Genomic DNA, 15,580 nt, shown 5'->3' on the forward strand with positions numbered 1-15,580 from the left:
TCTCTCTCTCTCTTTCTCTCTCTTTCTCTCTCCGACTCATGAATTAGTTTGGATTTCTTAATTTACTTACGGCCGCCCTCCCGCACGCACGTACGCACGCACGCACGCACGCACGTCCTGCTGTTGCTGTGTAAACCCGGGTGTGACGCGCTGACGCGGCTAACGTTCACATACGCCCTGCTCTCCCCTTCCTTTCCATCCCCTTCCTCTCGCTCCGGCCCTCTCTCTCTCTCTCTCTCTCTCTCTCTCTCTCTCTCTCTCTCTCTCTCTCTNCAGAAACATCGATCTGCCTTACTTATCTACGATCATAAAGCGTAAAAACAAATCATTTACAAATGGCGTTTGTATCTTTCTCGTTTGAGGTTTGTTGAGTCAAAGCAAATCAAAGCAGCCAATCGAGGAGCCAAATGGGATATACGTGTAAGAAAAAAAAAAAATCCGGCAGGCGGTGCATGCGGCTACGGTGGAAGCGCCGGCGGCCGGGGCGGGCCGAGGTGGAGTTTCGGGGGGCGCACGAGGTAGGCGGCGGCGCGGCGAGACCTACGGTGGAGGCTGGGGGCGGCGAGGGTTAGGGCGGGGGCGGCGGCGCAGGTGGAGGGGCGGGCCGGCGACAGTGGGGCAAGGGTCGGCTGGAGGCGAGGTGGAGGTGGGCGGCGGCGAAGTGGGGCGGAGTGGCTGGGCGGCGAGGTGGGGTGGGGCGGCAAGGTGGGAGGGGGCGTGCGAGGTGGGGACGTGGCGGCGAGGTGGCGGGGCGACGATGGTGGAGGTGGCGGCGCGAGGTGGCGGACGGAGGGCGGGCGACGGTGGGGGGCCGGCCGGGCGGCAGCGGCGAGGTGGCGGCGCGCGGGCGGCGAGGTGGAGTTGGAGGCTGGCCGAGGTGGAGGTGGGGGCGGCCCGCGCAGCCCGGGCGAGGTGGGGACGAGTGGTCGGGCTCGTCGCGGGCGGGCCAGCGGCTCACGAGTGGCCCGGCACGGCGGGCGGTCGCACGGGTGGAGGTTTTGAGCGGCTCGATGGTGGGCAGCGTTGTGTGGGGGTCGTGGCGGTGCTAGCGGCCGACTGGTCCGGTCGGGACGAGCTTTGCGCGTTGTGGGCTCGGGTCGCGCGCCGCCGGCAGCGGCGATTCTTGCGTGGCGGCGGCGGCGGTCCGACGGTGGGGGACGTCAGGCGGCGGCGAGTGGAGGTCGGTGGGGCGGCGGCAGCGGCGAGGTTAGGGCCGGCTGCGCGAGGTGGCGGGCGGCGGCCAGGCGAGGGTGGGGACGGCTGGCGAGGTGGCGGCGGCTGCTTGTGGCGCCAGCGGCGCGAGTGCGCGACGGTGGCCGGCAAGTGCAGGTGTACGATCGGCCCAGCCTAGCGTTCTTGGCAAGGTGGGGACGGTGCGGGCCAGCGGCGAGGTCGTGAGGCGGGTCAGCAGTTCCGGCGAGGTGAGGGCGGCCGGGGGGGAGTATAAGGATTGGCGGATCGACGTGGAGGCACGTCAGCTGTTCCCCACTCTTCTCGGCCCTTGGCACCCTCCCCTCCCCCGGCTACACCGTCTGCGCGTGGTGTCGGTTGCCTCTCCTCCCACAGGAAAGCAGGAATCCTATGCAGGCGACAAGTTGGCGGTGGACGGAGATCGCTAGATGTGGTCGCCGACTGGAGGGGGACGTCACTCCTCTCACTATGTATTGTTTACAGTGAAGCTAACCTTGAAGAAAATCTCGCTCTTGGCCTCGGTAAAAGCACCCGCTCCTCTATAGGCGGAAAAACCTTTTCTACATTTTTCTCCCGGCCGCCGCACCGCTCGCCTGAGGATCCCTGACCCTGTCACAGTCTGTGCATGCGCATCCGTGCGACGCGTACAATGTTGATTAATTAACCCTCCTGTCTGGTTCGGGGCAAAAAATGCGAGTGGGTTTCATTCTGTTTTTTGAGGAGGAGCCGCTGCTTGATTTCCATGTTTGGCTTACTGGTTGGCCTGTCCTGGCGCATGGTGGCAGAGGCCGGAGTCTGGCTTAATCACATGAAGCCACCGTGGTTTCAATCAAGATTTTTGTGTATGCCTGAGAACGCGCCACGCCTGTCAGAACATGTGCTTTTCTTGTTCGGTTCATGACACTAACAATGGTGCGTCAGAGGTAGGCCGGCTCTTGGCGAGGACCGAGATACACTGTTCCCAGACAGCGGAGGTGAGCACCGCAGCGGGGAAGTCTCCGAAATTGAAGCCTGCCCCCTTCTATCATCGTCATCATCATCTTCACAAACATCGTCATCGCCATCATCATCATCACCGTCATCACACCACCACCACCTCCACTATTATCATCATCGTTATCCTCCTCATTCATCCTCCCTCCTCCCTCGCTCCTCCTTCCTCCTCCTCCTCCCTCGCTACCTCCTCCTCACTCATCAATCGATTCATCATCATCATCATCATCATCATCATCATCATCATCATTGTTGAGCATGTACATATCCTCGATATCTATCAGTCATCGAACTGAGAGAATGAAATGAAGTGAACGGCTTCTCCATCTGCTGCTTAATTGCATATGAATAATTCGGGCAATCAGTGTCTCCTTCAAAAAATATTCGCTGAGGTGCGGCGTATACACACATACACAGTTAGACATAAGTCATTATACGAGCAATACATAATTCAGAATGACAGATGGACAAGATGAGACAGACACTCACTCCTCATCTATATGTTGTTAATTAGAAGGCGGTTTAACCGTCAGTTGTATATCGATGCATGCTGCTGTATAAATTTGCGCGTGCGCGTGCTCGTTCCTTCCTTCCGATTTTACTCATCGGCGCTCGGCGAGCTTTAGCGTGTCTCTAGCTTTCCCAGCGTATTCCCGCTGTTTGCTTTTCTTGTCCGGGGCTGAGCGAGGCGAAGACAAACACAAGGGTGCTGCGGCGGCTTGTTTTTGCGCGTAAGTCCAGCCGGGAACCGCGGCTTGATTACGTAGCGGGAAGAGGGGGGAGGAGAGAGTTAGGGGGTACGGGTGCTCTCTCGTAGTGCTGGCACGAGGTTATTGTAATCCGTCCAGCCAGCCTCCTCTGGTTCTGTCACTACGGCGAGAAGAATGAACGATGAGATGGAGAGGCTGAAGATGCAAGCTCGCGTATGTGGTGCGTGCGTGATGTGTGCGCGTGCGCTCGTGTGCGTGCGCGTGTATGTGCGCGCGTGTGTGCATGCGTGAGCGCGCTCCTGTTCGCGTGTATGTGCGCGTGCGTATGTGTGCCTGTACGTGTGCGTGTTCACGTCTATGTGCAGTGTCCACCGTATACTCGGCCCCACATAAGGAACTCATTTGCCTATATTTTGGCTTCAGTGACTGTTATGTCGACCTACAAACTGCAGGCTGGAAATCGCAGAAGCTGCCAGAGAGGGAGAGAGGGGGAGAGGGAAAGAAAGGGAGAGAGAGAGAGAACGAAAGAACGAGCTAGAGCGAGAGTGACTGAGAGAGGTGGATGGAGAGAGAAAGGGGAAGAGAGATAGCGCGAGAGTGAGAGAGGTGGATGGAGAGAGAGGGGGGAAGAGAGATAGCGCGAGAGTGAGAGAGGTGGATGAAGAGAGAGGAGAAGAGGAGAGAGAGAGATACAGAGAGAGGTGCGGAAAAGAATGTGCGAGAGAGATGAGAAGAGAGAAGAGAGAGAGCAGACGAGAGCGAGAGCGAGAGCGAGAGAGAGAGAGCGAGAAGCGAGAGAGAAAGAAGAGAGGGAGCGAGAAAAGAGAAGAGAGAGAGAAGATGTAGCCAGAGACACTTCATTCCAGTTAGCGCGTTTACGAATGTGAGCTGTGAAGCGATGCTGTCGAACACCCCCCGCTCTGACACGGCTCCTGCATTTCATCGGAACGAGAGCGGCGGCTTACCGCGTGCCTACCCCGCCGCGCGAATCTCACATTTTCCGCAACGGTATATACATCGCACTGGTTGGGCTGTGGTGTGTTGTGTTGTGTGGTGTGGTGTGTTGTGTTGCGGTGCGCTTTGCGCGTGTGCGTTGCGTGTGATGTGTGTGTTGTGTGTGCGTGCGTGCGTGCGTGCGTGCGTGCGTGTGTTGTGTAGCGCGCTGCGCGTGGCGTGCGTCGTGCGGTATGTGCGTGCGCAGCGGCGCTGCGTTTAATGTACGTTCTCTATATATACTAGATATATAATATATATATATATATATATCATTACTTGCGTAGACGACGACGGCGGGTAAGGGATTGCCGTAGGTCAAATGATGATGTTGGAGCACTATCGGGTCGGGGAGACTGAACGAAACACTGCGTTGGTCATCATATGAATTATTCGTCTTCATTGTACAGAAAGCCATACCCCACATTTAAAAAAATTCGTCCAATCCGCCCCGTCGGTGTTTAATGGGAAGGGGAACAGTCAGAAAGGCGGATCGGGTGGTTGTTAACTGGGATAGGGTTCCCCGCATGTTTCGCGTGAGATAAAGTTAGATTGATGATAAAATCTAAGAAACTTTTATGTGTAGAGATACTGGGTTAAAATGCTCCCGGCTCCCTGCTGATTCTGCGGGGTATCTGCTGTTAAAACCTTCTCTGCCTAGTAATTTCACGCCGGAGCATGCCTTTCTCTCGGCTATTGGCTCTTAATACTTATAGTCGTAACTGTAGGTTTGTTCCAATCTCGATGGCCGTTACCTGCTTCATAACCGACAACAGTCAAGCCAGTGTACGGCGACTCTTAGTTTTCTGTGGATCGACAAAGCGTTTCAATCACCAACGGCCTACTAATGTGTATACTCAAGACGCTAGACTAATAGACATCATGTTATAATTGTATATTGAATCTTATATTTAAATGTTATATTGAAATGGTAAAATTATCTACTCTTGTGTAAAATATATATACAGAGATGAGCCAGCAGTAATATGGGGTGACGAAAATCAGGTCGGCCGCCGCGTAGAAACCACCTTAATTGTGCTGACCGACACATACAGGAGAAAAACCGCCATCGCGTGTGGCATGCATTCGTGTGTGTGGTGCGTCGCGTGACGTGCATGCATGCGTACGTCGCGTACTGCGTGTCGGATATATCTGATTCCGCGCGCATTGTTTCCTTCCGGCGGCGGGGCCGCGCAAAGGCGAAAAAACCCGGCGGTTGCGGCAGGCCAATTCAAACAGACGCAGCATTCCTGCCGCCCCCGCCGTCAGCCGCTCCTCAGCCGTCTTATTCGCTAAATTAATAAGTACGCGGAGAACGCCGCTCCTGCGCTGAGGCCGCTGCCCTGGTCGTCCCACGTGCCGCTCGGACCCTTCTACGCATATAAATTTAGCCCGTAAAAGGTTACTAAGCCCGCAGTACCACCATGCAGGCCCCCGCGGCAGATGCACGATAGTGCCGGCCTATACGGTCTATACGCGGCTCTGCGCAGTGCAAGAGCTCCATTCCCGCGAGTCCTTACCACTTTTTCGTCATAATGTATTTGTAATTATCTCTGTTATATTGTTTGTTGCATTTGCTTTGTTTGTTTGTTTCCTAGTCAGGTTGCAGCCAGCCACAGTAACAGGTACATCAGCCGGCCTATTACAAAGTATCCGTTTGCCTGCGCTCTCGCCCTTGGTCCGAGTACACGCGTACATTGAGTTGACGCGCGTTAAGCATATGCCCAACATCGGTCTGGCAAACTAACTGTGTTTTGTTTGGGTTGGCTACAGTTGCCTGTCCGAATTCAGTGTCGACGCATGTGGTTTCTGCCCTGTCACTAAGGTTGGCCGCATCCCACGAGAGAACATGAGTGGTGTGCATTGCCGAGGTCATGTCGACTATAGCCTCTCACGAGTACGGCCTTGTGCCGAGAGAAGGGGCCCCCTAACAAACGTCTGTTGAACAAATTGCTCCCGTTTTGGTTTGTTTTTGTTGTTAGCGATTGAGAGGTTTTTTTTCCTTCCCAGCCCCTGAGCTTTAAGACTGCTCGCACTGATTTGAAAATAATTCAAGGAATATAAATGACGAGGTTGGCCCTCCGCCGTCTAACCATCAGCTTGCCACCAATAACCGAATGGCCGCTACCTGTACAACTGGGATTCCACGCTAAAGAGCAATGGTCAAACTGTAAAAAAACCACCGTCCCCCCGGCCTCTTTCTGATTTGCGCAAACCTTTCGAACGACCCCCAATTTTCAGGTGTAAATCAAACCAGGTAATATGGGGGAATCGAACCTACCTTTTCACGTTCGCTGTTTTACTCGCTAATGCTTGCTACGGCCCCCAGGAGAGGAAACAGCCGATCCCCTTAGCGTGACTGAAATTTGTAAGAAAGGTCTTTGACTAATACATAATGGTGTGCCGCGTGGGCAAGCTCGGCACGTCTAGACGTACGTCGCAAGGAGATACTCTGTACTCGTGTTCTCTCGTCGCGTAGCGTTGCAAGTGCCCGAGGTCAGATCCCCACCTGGCCCCACCCCCACTCCGACCAACACGCGCCACGCGCCATCACTTGTTCACCTGATCTTAATCACGTCATGTGAGAGGAGACGAGGAGACGAGTCAGGAGAAACGATGAAAGCGCCTGCATCGGGGGGCCTATTTCCGCGCGTATTTCCGGCGAAAATCCGGGAGCAATTGGCGGCGCAGATCGCAAGCGTGTCGCGCCAGAAAACACCTGGGGCCATTCGTCAGAAAAACATCAAATAAATAAATGCTAATGTAATGCACCTACGATAAACACCTTACGAACAATGAAGTTACCTATAACATCTTACGAACTAAATTTTTAAGTCGTACGTATAACACTAACACTAAATGTTAATGATACGGAAGAGTACGTTGACACACATCGTATAGTATCAGCAAAACTCACGAAACAGGAAACTTAAATAAAATTTCAATGCACAAAAGCTGCCCTGATTGGCATGAAATCGTTCCACAAAATTCAAATGCATACACAGTATTGACATCACAGTAAGTTTTGACTGGCATACTTAAGAAGCAACAACATATAAAAATATTTAAGAAAAACGACGTGGTCAGATATATATTCTCACAAAAGACAAAGTCTCACACTGAACACGAGACCCGAGAGTCGTGGCAAGTGGCAAAAGAGTTGAAAACAATCGAACAAATGCCATACGCCCATTGTAAATGTTTTGTTTTCGTTTAATAGAATAAGTAGATAAAATGATTATTGACAAGTGTTTTTTCACGAAAAACACACCTTTTATTCATCAATTAATGAAATTAAATAACACTAATAATTGTAATCGTAGTGTAAAATGTTTATTTTATTATTAAATATTAAAGTTAACGAGAAGGGTCTTCGGGCCTCTCGTAATGTTAAGAGGAATATTTTCCCGAGGAATTATCATTCTCGTAACGTTGCAGTTCGTCCAACCGTTAACGAGTGAAGTTTAATGCTAATCACTATAATGTTAAGATTACTAATTTGGTTTATGACAACGGGCCCTCTGAACACCGAATTCGAAGCAGCATGAGAAATTGACAAGAGGCCGAATAAAAGAATTTAAACGCCGCTAACACCGATCGTCAATATTGATGAGCCTAAATAATTAGCGTCTTATGTAATGTGCCAGTTATCTGTTTTTGAAATGGATTAATTAGCGTTAAGGCCGGATATCCGCTGGATGCTCAACGGCCAGTGGCGGCGTGACGTTTCCGCGGTGCAGTACGACGGTGATGCTGCAAACTACGGATCGAGCGGATACGCGACTGATGAAGCGAGGCATAGACTACTACATGACGCATAACCCTGCTCCCCGAGAAATCCATCATTACCGTTACCTGGTGGTGGAGCGAGGTGGCGGTGCATCACCCTGCGCTGCCCCCCCCCCGAAAAATCCATCTTCTAACGTTACGCATGGTGTGAGGAGTGCGTGCATACCCTGTGGCGCCTAATCCCACCCCCCCCCCGAGAATCCATCCCTTACGTTAACCTGAGTGGAGAGGTGGCGTCAAACCCTTTCGGCTGCCCCCCCACACGAAAATCCAATTCTTCACGTAACCTGGGGTGGAGAGTGCCGTGCATACGCCGTGGCTGCCTTCCCCCTCCCCCCCGAAAATACAGTCTACAATTACCATGGTGTGAGGAGGTTGGCGGTGCATACCCTGTGGCTGCCTTCCACCCCCCCCCTCCACCGAAACCAAGTCTTACATTACCTGGTGGGGAGAAAGGTCCGGTGCACTACCTGTGCTTGCCTCCACACCCCCCACCCCGAAGAACCAGTTCTTTACGTTACCTTTGGGTGAGGAGTTCGTGCATAAACCAATGTGCTGCCTCCCCCCCCCACGCGAGAATTCCACGTCCTAAACATTACCGAATGGTGGAGGAGTGCGGGCAATACCCTGTGCCTGCCTTCCCCCCTCCTCCCCGAGAATCCCAGTCCTTACATATACCTGAATGGGGAGGAGGGGGGGGTTGGCGGTGCATACCCTTGGCTCCTTCCGCCCGCCGCCACCCGAGAATAAATCCAGTCCTACGTTACCTATGGTGAGAGTGCGTGGCAAATACCCTGCGGCCTGCCTTCCACCGCCTCCTCCCCCGCCAAATTCCAGTCTTACATTACCTGAATGGTGAGGAAAAGTGCGCGGTGCCAACTCTGCGCTGCCCTCCCCTCACGCTCCCCAAGAATCCAGTCTAACGTTACCCTGTGGTGGCAGGAGGTGGTGGAGGATGTTGCGGCCATGACTCTTGCGGTCTGCCCCCCCGGGAACCATCTAAAGTACCTGTGTGGAGAGTGGGCAGGCGCATGCACCTGACGGCTGCCCCCCCCCCCCCCCGGGAAATCAATCTTAAGTTACCGTAGCGGGAGTGGCGGTCGGCGGGCGGTGGCGGTGGCCGGCGGGTGGCGTGGTGATGGCGTAAGCCCTCGGGCGGTCTCTGTCGTAATGTGTCCGCTTTTGTTTTGTCCCCGCTGCGCCAACGTAACCAGCGGCTGCGTGACGATCGGCCGCGCATGCAAAACTGTTTAACCGTAAGAAGGGAGTCGACGTTGTGCGACAGTGCGTGCGTTTTCCCGCACGTTGATGTGATTGAAATGCATAGTGGGTGTGTGTGAGTTGGGTGTGCGTGTGTGCTGCGTGCGTGCGTGGCGTGGCGTGTAAAGTTCCGTAAACGTAGTCTGCAGTAGACGATAAGCGTGCGGTCACTGTCCCTGCTCCTTAGTACTTCTGTAATAGCAGTCCCCGTATGTGTAAATGTTGCTAAGGAGCAAGCTTTCTTATCGCAAAGCGACCCAATGTGGACGGGGTGATCCAGAAGAAAAAAATAAAAAAAATATCCGAAGATTCCACAGTTTGCGCAAGCGCCTAGGCAAATTTCTCCCTTAATCAAGTTACACTGCTGGCCGCGAGTAAAAGCGGTTAGATCGGATTGGCTTCTCCTCACCTAACCCCACTTTTCACACTTACCAATGGACCAGGTAAGAGAATCCCTTCCCAGCAAGTTTGAAAAGAGCTTATAACGAAATGTAACCTTCATCGAAGAACATTCGAGACAACCACGAAGTCACTCACTCTGACCAAACTTGTTAGTTCATACAGGCTGATCTGTTGACGAAAAACCCTTGGTCAACTTAATATTGATGGCTATGGACGGGGGAAGTTGGAGTCAACCATAGTTTGATGGCTCATCGATGAGTATTGTTATAGTCAACTCAATATGATGGCTCATCGAGGGGTAGTTATAGTCAACTCAATATTGATGGCTCATTCGATGAGCGTAGTTATAGTCAACTCCAAAATATTGATGGCTCTCGATGAAGGTAGTATCAGTCCAACTCCCAATAGATGGCTCATCCGATGGGGGTAAGTATAGTCAACTCAATAATGATGCTCATCGATGGGTAGTTATAGTCAACTCCAATATGATGGCCACGATGGGTATTTATAATCAACTCGAAATATTAATGGCTCATTCGATGCGTTATGTTAAGTCAACTAATATGATGGCTCATCGATGGTGTAGTTATATCAATCACATCAAATAAATTGATAGGCGGTCATCGATGAGGTAGTTATAGTCCCAACTCAAAATTGAGCACAGTCGATTGCGAAGTCAGATATGCTACGTATACTAATTACCACCGCGCGGCACCGTAACGGGGAATTGGGTCTAGGCTTCTTAACGACACCAGCGTGCGGGTGACATCCTGCTTAATGCTCCGCTCAATACCCAGCTCAACGTTCAGCTCACGACGATGGCGAGCCACTCCCTTAGACAGCATCGCGAATTATAATCAAATATGCGGCGATGTATACGTCGAGTTTTTTTATGAGTTCAAAGTGAAACTGACGGCAGACGGAATCATAGTTTACTATCATTCATATGTACAGCCAACGTCGCGCTATCGTATATAACCTGGCGCACGTAACACGTACATAACTTAGCACGCGAGGAAAGTTGTAAATACACTACGAAAATAAGGTAGCCGGCGTTTCTGCGATGCGCTGGAAGAATTTCCGTTCGCCGTGTGTATTTATTAACATCTGTTGACCTGGAGCAGCGGGCGGTTTTCGCGCCTGCCTCGCAGCCGTAATGGTTTATGTAATTACTCGTACGCTGCCATGTGTTTTACAGCTTCTACGATACCTACTCGTTTGAGGTTATCCCCGTGATGGGGAAGCTGATCGCAGGGGATTGGAAATCCTATCAGTATCTAGTCGAGAGCATCCGCAAGTTCCCCAACCAGGTTAGTTACTGTCCTTATAGGGGATTCGCTGATAGACACGAGCTAGTGTCTGTAGCATCCAACCTGTCATCCACTGTGTGCGGACGTCCGCTCAATTTTGTCACTCGCTCTCATCTCCTGTCATGTACGTGTGTTATCCCACATTTCCATTGTATATGCACGCATTTCAACCTACCTTCATTTGTGTATTCATACGCTTCAGCATGTCTCCTACTTCTTATGTATGTTACTGCAGCCTTCCCTCATCCTCGGTAAGTATGCGTATTCTTAACCTGCCTCCTTCAGTGCTTTTTTATACCCAGTCTTTTCTACTCTGTTTAACCGTTTACCTCGGCAGTGGCCATACCCCGAAAATAGTTCTTGCTACAATAAAGTCATGTGCCGCACCTCTAATAACAGTTCGTGCCCAATTTGTTTATTTGTTTACCTGATCCCCAGCATCCAACTACCAACTCGCAAACGCCCGTGGTTGTGGCCTATGTTGCTACTGTTCTTACATTATGCGTATTTAATTGAGAATGGGGTTGAGCAGAGGTCATCAGAGTAAAGTGGTTGAAGAAATATGTTCGCAAAGGCACATAATAAAAGGTTTTGTTAAATTGCAACATCGAGTGAGATGCCCGTAATTTGTAAAAAAAATCCTTCACATTCGAGTTCGATTAAAACTGAGGTGCGAAGTACCCAGCTAAAGCCCTGACACCTTTTCATCTTCTTGCAGGAAGATTTCAAACTGATGCTGGAGGATGCAGAGTTCAAGATGGTCAGCTACGAGAACCTGACTCTGGGCGTCGCGGCCATCCACTCAGGATTTAAGTTGTGACCCCGAGTTTTGGCCTTGCAAACACCAACACAGGCGCGAATTCTCACTGTGCCCCGTCCCAGCACCCGGGCTGGGGAACAGAACACCTGAGCAGAACCCACGCGCAGTGCCTAGCTAAATTCGGTTGGAAGGAGTTTCTCTAATCAGGCGTCGTAGAATTTAGTGTACATAAAACTTAAGAGCAGTAAAATCGATAACTGCGCGCATGCTTGCGGAATAGGTTATTGATTCTTTCCGCCGGGCGTGCTGCGCAGGTCTGCCTTTCTTCCCTCACCAGGGACTGTTTCTATAGAGTTTGCCTGCAAACGTTTTCCGGCGGAATGCAGCATCCACTTGGCAGTAGCGTACATCTATGCCATTATGGTCACAGTTACGGTCACGATGATTTCAGTAAAATTATACACTTGCTATACATTTCCTATGCACGAGAAGTGAGGTAGTTTTTGGATCAAGTACGGCTAGTTTCCTTAAAGCCGCACAATGCGCATCCAAACGCTAATTTCTCCAGTACTAGACTAGCAAATACTTCGTGTCATGCATAATCAAATATCATATCTTGCGTAGACGACTTGGAGGCTGGGTAAGGGATTGCGTAGGTCAATGAATGATGTGGAGCACTCGGGTCGGAGACTGGACGAAACACGCGTCTTCATTGTTACAGAAGCCATACCCACATTTTTTATTCGTCATCCGCCCGTCGTTGTTTATTGGGAGGGTGAAGTCAGGAAGGCGGGATCGGGGTGGTTGTTAACTGGGATAGGGTTCCACCGGCATGTTTCGCGTGAGATAAAGTTAGATTTGTTGATAGGATATCTAAGAAACTTTTATGAGTGTTAGAGGATATCTGTGGTTAAAATGCTCCCGTGGCTCCCTGCTTTCTCGGTGGTATTCGTGCTGTTTATAACCTCCTGCTAGTATTTCACCCGAGCATGCCTTTCTCTCGCATTGCCTCTATATACCTTTATAGTCGTAACTGTAGGTTTTGTTCCATTCTCGATGCCGGTTACTGCTTCTAACGCACGGTCAGCCAGTGTACTGCGAACTCTAGTTTTCTGTTGGATTCGACAGGCGTTTTCATCACCAACGGCTAGCTATATGTGTATATCAAGAGTAGATAATAACATCATGTTATATTGTTATATTGATGTTATATTAATGTTATATTGATGTTATATTATCTACTCTTGGTGTATATATATACAGAGATTGTAGCCAGCGTATATTGGGTGTACTACGCAGGTCGGTCCGCGCGCAAGAAACCACTTTATTGTGTGACCGACACATACAGGAGAACCGCCTGCGTGTGTGCATGCATGCGTGTGTGTGTGTGCGTGCGTGCGTGCATGCATGCGTACGTGCGTACGTGCGTGTCGGCTATATCTGATTTCCGCGCGCTTTTCTTGCCGGCGGCGGCCGCGCAGGCGAAAAACCCGGCGTGTTGTCGGCAGGAATTTCAACACTGCAGCATTCTGCCGCCGCCGCCGCTCCCGCTCCTCGCCGTCTTATTTCGCTATTAATAAGTACGCGGAGAACGCCGTCCTGCTGCGATGGCCGTCTGCCCTGGGCGTCCCACGTGCGCGCTCGGACCTCTACGCTATTATATTAGCCGTATAGTGTGTAGCTAAGCCCGCCGTACCCCATGCAGGCCCGCCGCGGCAGATGCACGTGCTGCCTATACGGTCTATACGCGTGCTCTGCGCAGGTGCAAGCTCCATTTCCGCGAGTCCTTCCATTTTCGTCATTAGTGTTATTTGTATTTATCTGTTTATTTGTTTGTTGCATTTGTTTGTTTGTTTGTTTTCTTATGTCAGGTTGCAGCCAGCCACAGTAACAGGTTACACCGGCCTATTACAAGTATCCGTGTGCTGCTCGTCGTCCTTGGTCGAGTACACGCGTACATTGATGTTTACTCGCTTAGCATATGCCAACATTCGTGTCTTGGCAACTACTGGTGTTTGTTTGGGGTTGGCTACAGGTTGCTGTCCGAATTAGGGTCGACGCTGTGGTTTCTGCCTTGTCACTGGGTTGGCGCATCACGTAGAGAATGAGTGTGTGTGCATGCCGAGGTCATGTCGAGCTAAGCCTCTCTACGACGGCTTGTTGCCGAGGAGAAGGGGGGCCTACACTGTCTTTGTTGAACAATTGCTCCCGTTTTTGGTTTTGTTTTTGTTTGTTAGCGATTTGAGAGGTTTTTTCTTCCAGCTTCTGAGCTTAAGAACTGCGTCGGCACTGTTTGAGAAATAAGTTCATTGATATAATGACGGAGGGTTGGCTCCGCGCTAACAATACTTGCCACAAGCGAATGGCCGTACCTGTACACTGGATTCCGACGCTAGAGCATGGTCAAACTGTAAAACACCGTCCCCCCTGGCCTCTCTGATTGCGCAACCTTTTCGAACCCCCATTTCAGGTGGTATCAACCAGGTATAGGGAATCGAACCTAGCCTTTTTCACGTTCGGTGTTTACTCGCTAATGCTTGCTACGGCCCCCAGGAGAGGAAACAGCCGATCCCCTAGCGTGACTGAAATTTCGTAAGAAGGCTGATATACATATAGGTGTGCGCGCGTGGGCAGCTCGGCACGCTAGACGTACGTCGCGGGAATATCTCTGTACTCGTGTTCTCTCGCGCGTTCGTTGCGAGTTGCCGAGGTCTAGATCCCCCACTGGGCCCACCCCCACTCCGCCAACAGCGCCACCGCCATCACTTGTTCACCTTGATCTTTATCACGGTGAGAGGGAGAGAGGGAGAGAGAGAGGAGGAAACGATGGAAATTCGCCTGCATCGGGGGCTATTTTCGCGCGGATTTCGGCGAAATTCCGGGAGCATTGGCGGGCGCAGATCGCAGCGTGTCGGCGCAAAACACCTGGGGGCCATTGTCAGAAACATCATAAAGTTAATGCTAATGTTAATGCTACGATAACACTTACGACTAATGTTAATGTTACGATAACACTTACGACTAATGTTAATGCTACGATAACACTTACGACTAATGTTAATGTTACGAGAGTAGCGTTGACACATCGTATAGCTACGAGCAAACTCACGATAACAGGAACTTCATAATTTCATGTCACAAAGCTGCTGATTGGATGAGAATCGTTCACAAAATTCAAATTCATACACATTTATTGTACATCACAGTAATTTATGCATATTATGATGGCTAACCACATATAAATAATATTTTAAGAAAAACGACGTGGTCATGAATTTATTCTGCACAAGACAAATTCTCACACTGTAACACGAGACGCGAGAGTCGTGGCAAGTGGCAAAGTAGTTAAAACAAGAGAACAAATGCCATACGCCATTTGTAAATGTTTTGTTTTGTTAATATGATAAGTAGATAATTAATGATTTTGACGTGTTTTTCACGAAAAACACACCTTTTATTCATTATTATGAAATATAATATCACTATAATTGTAATTCGTAGTGTAAATGTGTTATTTTTATTTTAATATTAAAGTTACGAGAGGGTCTGGGCTCTCGTAATGTTAAGAGGATATTTTCGAGGATTTTTCATTCTCGTAACGTTGCGATGTTTCTGTCAACGGTTACGAGTGGAAGTTAATGTTAACACTAATGTTAAGACTAATTTTGTTTATGACAACGGGCCCCTGAACATCCGATTTCGGAAGCGCATGAGAAATTGACGAGGCCGATAAAGAATTTAACGCGCGCCACGCGACGTGCAATATTGATGAGCTAATAATTATCGTTCTTATGGTAATGGTGCCAGTTACTGTTTTTGAAATGGATTAATTAGCGTTAGGCCGATATCCGCTGGGATCGCCAGCGGCAGTGGCGGCGTGATTTCGCGGGTCAGACGACGGTGATTGCTGCAAACTACGGATCGAGCGGGATGACGTCGACTGATTAACGAGGCATAACTACTAATGACGCATACCCTGCTCCCCGAGAATCCATTCTTACGTTACCTGGTGGTGGAGGAGGTGGCGGTGCATACCCTGCGGCTGCCCCCCCCCCGAAAATCCATTCTTACGTTACCTGGTGGTGGAGGAGGTGGCGGTGCATACCCTGTGGCTGCCTTCCCCCCGAAAATCCATTCTTACGTTACCTGGTGGTGGAGGAGGTGGCGGTGCA

The 15,580-nt window shown here is 50.6% G+C and overlaps 1 protein-coding gene across 1 annotated transcript in view; it reads left to right on the forward strand.

Annotated features, from left to right (window-relative positions):
* LOC106807195 (2-methoxy-6-polyprenyl-1,4-benzoquinol methylase, mitochondrial-like) overlaps positions 1-12,007 on the forward strand; it is a 39,284-nt gene extending 27,277 nt beyond the window's left edge. The window contains exons 7-8 of the mRNA XM_014809472.1: positions 10,537-10,648; positions 11,367-12,007. Of these exons, the coding sequence (XP_014664958.1) occupies positions 10,537-10,648; positions 11,367-11,468 (214 nt within the window). The 3' untranslated portion in view covers positions 11,469-12,007. The remainder of the gene's footprint in view (positions 1-10,536; positions 10,649-11,366) is intronic.
* Positions 12,008-15,580: the final 3,573 nt, after the last annotated feature.

This window comes from Priapulus caudatus, unplaced genomic scaffold, assembly GCF_000485595.1.
Source record: "Priapulus caudatus unplaced genomic scaffold, Priapulus_caudatus-5.0.1 Scaffold200, whole genome shotgun sequence".
NCBI lineage: Eukaryota > Metazoa > Priapulida > Priapulimorpha > Priapulimorphida > Priapulidae > Priapulus > Priapulus caudatus.